The sequence below is a fragment of the Notamacropus eugenii genome, chromosome 2 (genome assembly GCF_028372415.1).
Source record: "Notamacropus eugenii isolate mMacEug1 chromosome 2, mMacEug1.pri_v2, whole genome shotgun sequence".
Classification (NCBI taxonomy): domain Eukaryota; kingdom Metazoa; phylum Chordata; class Mammalia; order Diprotodontia; family Macropodidae; genus Notamacropus; species Notamacropus eugenii.
Genome location: NC_092873.1, coordinates 2,134,862 through 2,140,048, shown reverse-complemented (window position 1 = coordinate 2,140,048; position 5,187 = coordinate 2,134,862). Strand labels below are relative to the sequence as shown.

Sequence of the window (5,187 nt, the reverse complement as noted above, 5' to 3'; positions counted from 1 at the left end):
CTGTAAAATGAGATCATCACTAAGATCCCTGATGGATTTAACCCTCTATAACCTACCAGAAACATTTTATTATTATTGATATTTCATTTTTCATTTTTCTTATCTATGAAGTGGAGAAAATAATATTATATTGCCTACCTAATAGGGTTATTCAGAACGTCTAAACTGATCACAGAAGAGCCTTAAGGCCATAGTGGAGAGTGAGGAAGATTTAAATTCAAGTCTTGTCTTTGACACATTCTAGCTGTGTGACCATGGACAAATCACTAAACACCTCAGTGTTCTTCAGAAATTCTCTGTCACACTATTACTCTCAGACATGTCACAAGTTGACCTTCTGCATTAGAGGAAGTTACTGGAGACAATTTCTCCTGTGAGAGTTTTCTACATTGATATACTCAGTGTCTGGAGTCCCCCATGCCTTGCAAAATGTGAAAGCATTTTAGTGACAGATAAGAGAAATCCAGAACTATTACTATCACCATTATATCCATCAATAAGATTATTAATCATTATAATTATATTAAGAATTCTGAAAGTTTTTTATCACGTTTATAGGCTATTGGAAGGTTAATTCTGTATAGATCTTCACAACTTTTGCCCCTAATTTGTCACATCCTGAAAGCTGACATGGTGCCTATATCGTAAAGAAAGGAGATAGAATTGTCTTTGCCTAGGTGCTTTTCTTAAATGTGCCATTGGAATAGAAGGCTAGAATCATGAGCAACTCTTCCCCAGAATTTTCACAGCCTGTTTCACTTCCTTGTTTCTCAAGCTGTAGATTAACGGGTTCAGCATGGGAATGATGATGCCATAAAATACAGAGGCTACTTTATCATTTTCCTGGGACTCACTGGAAGAAGGATGTAAATACATGTAAAAGAGAGTCCCATATAAAATGGTGACAGCTGTCAGGTGGGAGCCACAGGTGGAGAAGGCCTTGTGTCTCCCTGTGGCAGAGTGCATCTTCAAGATGGCAGATAGGATATACATGTAGGAGAAGAATACAGTCATCATAGTGCTTGACAGGTTGAAGCCTGCACTGGTGATTAACATCATAATATTCATATCAACACTAGAACAGGAAAGGGCAAGGATTGGTGGAACATCACAGAAAAAGTGATTGATTATATTGGAGTTACAGAAGGATAGGGAAAAGAGAAAGGCAATTTGGATGGATGCTGTCACAGAACCCATAAAATAGGACCCAAACACTAGCTGGATGCAGGCTTTTCGAGACATGATCATTGAATAGCGCAGAGGTTTACAGATGGCCACATACTGATCTATGGCCATGGCAGCGAGAAGGTAACATTCAGTGATGGCAAAAGTTCCGTAAATCTCTAGTTGTAACACACATCCTGAAAAAGAAATAGATTTGTTGGATACCAGGAAGTTCAGTAACACCTTGGGAGTGATAGCAGAAGTATAACGCAGGTCAACAAAGGACAAATGTTGTAGGAAAAAATACATGGGGGTATTAAGACGGGAATCAATGTTGATGAGGACGATCATGCCAGCATTGCCCACTACAGATGTTATGTAGATGATGAGAAAAACAAAGAAAAGGGTGTACTGCACCTCTTGCTGAACCAAAAATCCCATCAGAATGAATTCAGTCAATTTGGTGCCATTTCCTTGTGTCATGGCTGGCATGAGATCTTCAGGTGAAAGGCAAAAAGAAGGACAAAGACAAAATTATAGACACCCTTAACTGTGAATGAAAATACCCTTTAGTTTCCTACTATGATAATTTTATTTTAATTTTAAAAAATGTTTATTGATATTTCCTTTTTATATTAACTTAGTTTACGAATACATCATGAATACATAAATTCATCAATCCCTTCCCTGCCCAATGAGCCTTTTCTTGTAACAAAGGTAAATAAGAGAGGGAAGAAGAAGGAAGGAGGATTAGAATAAACAGTTACATAATGTTTACTATGTGGCAGACACAGGACTAAGGGCTTCACAAATATTACCTTTTGTGACAAAGGAAGAGAAAATCGAGAGTGGTTACCTTCACCAAGTCCCAACAGTTTTGTGAAGTAGACAGTTTGGAAAGTGGGGAAGTTGAATCCAAGTACATCACTACCTACATGAATTAGAAGACAAGGTAAGGTTCCAGTTGACCTCTATTCTAGTCAGTCTGGGGAAGCCAAGTCCTTTCCTTGTAATCAGGTTAACCCTTCCCATTATTCCTCCCTCTGTATCCCGTCTCAGCAAACTGTAACACTTCTGACACAGATCCCAACTAGTTAATCCTTCACCCCCTCTTGGGAAAACTATACTCCCCAGCCTTATCTGCTGCTGGAATGGGGCGACACTTATAGAGTGAAGGAGTCACACTGACTGATCCTTAAGGGTTCTCCTAGTTCTAAACCCCACTGTCACATGATACTCTTTATTTTTTAATTAATATTTATTTTCATTTTCTCCCTTACTATTAAATTAAAAGGGAAAAAAAAAGATAAACCTCTTTCAACAAACATTCATAGTCAAGCAAAACAAATTCCCACATTGTCTATGTCCAAACCACTAGTGATAAGTAACATTTTTATAGAGCTTTAAGTTTTGCAAAGCTCTTCTCATGTGCTGAGACGATCCTCACAATAACACTGGGAAGTAATTGTGATTATAATTCCCTTTTTATAGATGAAGAAACTGAGGCAGACACAGGTCAAATGACTTGCCTAGAGTCATACAATTAGTGTTGAAGGTCAGATGTGAACTCCAGCAGTCTACCCACCAAGGTTCCTTACTTCCTTAAATATATTTCTTATCTTTCTGTTTTTGCTTCTGAGTCTGTCTTTTTCTCTTGAAAATCTTGTACAGCCTGCTGTACTTGAGGCTGATCTCCAGTCTGTGATTAGGTCATCTGGTTCAGGATCTCTGCCCCATTTGGAGACCCCAATGGTGTGGAGGATCAGTGAGGCAACATTTCTTAGGGATTTCGGAAACCAGAACAACAGTCCTTTATAATGGAGTGCTGTTGTAGTTACCCAGAAGTTATGCTTAGACATCTTTCAGTCACGGCTGACTTTGTGACCCCTTTATGGATTTATCATAGCAGAGATACTGCAGTGGTTTGCCATTTTCTTCTCCGGTTCATTTTACAGATGAGGAAACTGAAGTAAACAGGGACTTACACAGGGTCACACAACTAGTAAGTGTGTTAGACTAGATTTGAACTCAGGAAGATGAGACTTTCTGACATCAGTCTTAGTGCTCTACCCATTCTATCTCTTTGCTGGCCCAGACCCAGAAATTATTATTTTTTTTTGCGAATACACCAAGGAATTGGACATTACAATTAGATTTTCCCCCTTTACTGCAGTCCCCCTAAGAAGCAGTGTGCTTATTTCAGTCATGGATCACTTGTTCAGTGTTACTATTCTCCTAGATCAGCATCATCTGTAGAATCTCTGTACCATTAAATGGTCAAAAATCTCCCTTTCCCCCTTTGCAAGAAGGTTTAACTTTTAGAATGTGGACGTCATCTAGAGCCATTTGGGGAAGGGGGAGTAAATCATGGTGAATAAGGCCCTTCTGAGTAAGAAACAAGGCATGTCGGGAGAACAATGAGGAGATTTTCCTGGATGTAACAACCTGGTTTGGAAGGCTATTTCCAGGGAAGAGGCCTAGCATTTAGGTTTTGAGCAATGGCAGCAAGGGTATGGGGGGGGGGGGTTGGCTGAATAAGAGTACAGGCCCCTGAAGGCAGCTCTGGATGGGGGAGAACCCTCACTGTGCCTTCCTCTTTCTAGTTTCATAATAGAAAATACCACTCAGTCCCCTTACTGCACTGATTCTCTCTCCTCATAGGGGAAAGTTCCCCAAAATCCCTAAAACAAGTTAATCCTAGTGATGATGCTCAACAGAGGGTTAATCAAGGCTGATTGATTGATCAGAGAATGTCTTTGTGATTTCATGAGGCTAGGGGAAGCCCAGGTGAGAAAACTCCCTCTATTAATCCAGGTCTGCACTTTGACTGCAATAGGCAATCTTGGAGAGTTGCAGAGAGCAGGGAGAGGGTAAGGTGACTTGTCCAAGTTCACTTTGCCAGTACGTGTCAGAGGTAGGACTTGAACCCAAGTTGTCCAGATCCCAATGCCTGCTCTTCATCTGGCATGGTAGCTCTGAATAGATGGAGACAATCAGTTTGGAAGGGCCATTTGTATTCAGAGTAGCATAGAATATTCAGAGCTGGTAGAGTTTAAGGAAGCCAAATTTCAAGGTCAGAGCTGGCAGGGCTGAAAGTAATTTCTCCCTCTTCATATTTTTCTAGACTACTTTAGTTAAAACTCCCACTAGCTTTTCCTTATTCATGATCTTCCATCACTAATCGGTGCCAGGCACATAGTAGGTGCTTAATAAATATTTATTGACTTTATATCTGAACCTTAACTGAACAATGGCAGACTTCTTTTAAAGACAGCGTTCTAAATTTTTTTGATCTTTGAACCTCTGACACTTAGCATCATGCCTTGCATACAATAATCCATAGAATTTAGAGCTGAGAATGCCTCAAGAGTTCTTTAGATTAACACCCTGATGTTGCTTAATCAATATTCCTATTTTGACTTATTAATTATAACTATATAGTGCTTTATATCATTGTAAAATGAGATAATATTTGTAAAGGGCTTAGCACAGGGCCTGGTACATAGTAGGTGCTGTATACATTTTTATTCACTTCCCCCTTTTCTTCTATCATGTGGTTTGAAAAGTGCTTCTCAACAATCTTGGGAGGTAGGTACTATTACTTTATCTCCATTTTACAAATGAGGAAACCGAGGCTGGCAGAGATTAAGTGATTTGCCCAGGGTCACACTGTTAGGTAGCTCAGTGCATAGAGTTCTAGACATGGAGTTCAATTGACCTTACACCCTTACTAGCAGCACAATGTCCAATTTGAACTCAATTCCTTGTGAGGTCAGGTCTAGAACTCGATGCACTGAACCACTTTATTGCCTCAGTTTCTTTCCTTCAAAATGGAGAGAATGGACTAGAAGCCCTACAGGGACCTTTTAATTGTAGATTCTAAGAGCTCTGACTCCGAGAGGTGATATGTCCATTTCCCACTATGTTAATTTGTAACTCAGGAATGTTGCAAGTCTTACTCACTTACCCATTAGCAGGATCTCCTACTGTCTTTTCACTCTGCCTTCGCTGGAGGTGAAAAGA

At 39.8% G+C, this 5,187-nt stretch overlaps 1 protein-coding gene across 1 annotated transcript; it reads right to left on the bottom strand.

Moving 5' to 3' along the window:
- Positions 1-717: 717 nt before the first annotated feature.
- Positions 718-1,647, bottom strand: LOC140523286 (olfactory receptor 5AK2-like). The gene has a single exon (XM_072638226.1). The coding sequence runs from the start codon at positions 1,645-1,647 to the stop codon at positions 718-720; it is 930 nt and encodes a 309-aa protein (XP_072494327.1).
- Between the last annotated feature and the right edge of the window lie 3,540 nt (positions 1,648-5,187).

Bases quoted from the DNA above. Each gene is read 5' to 3' on its own strand.
- LOC140523286 (XM_072638226.1), bottom strand. From the start codon at position 1,647: ATGACACAAGGAAATGGCACCAAATTGACTGAATTCATTCTGATGGGA.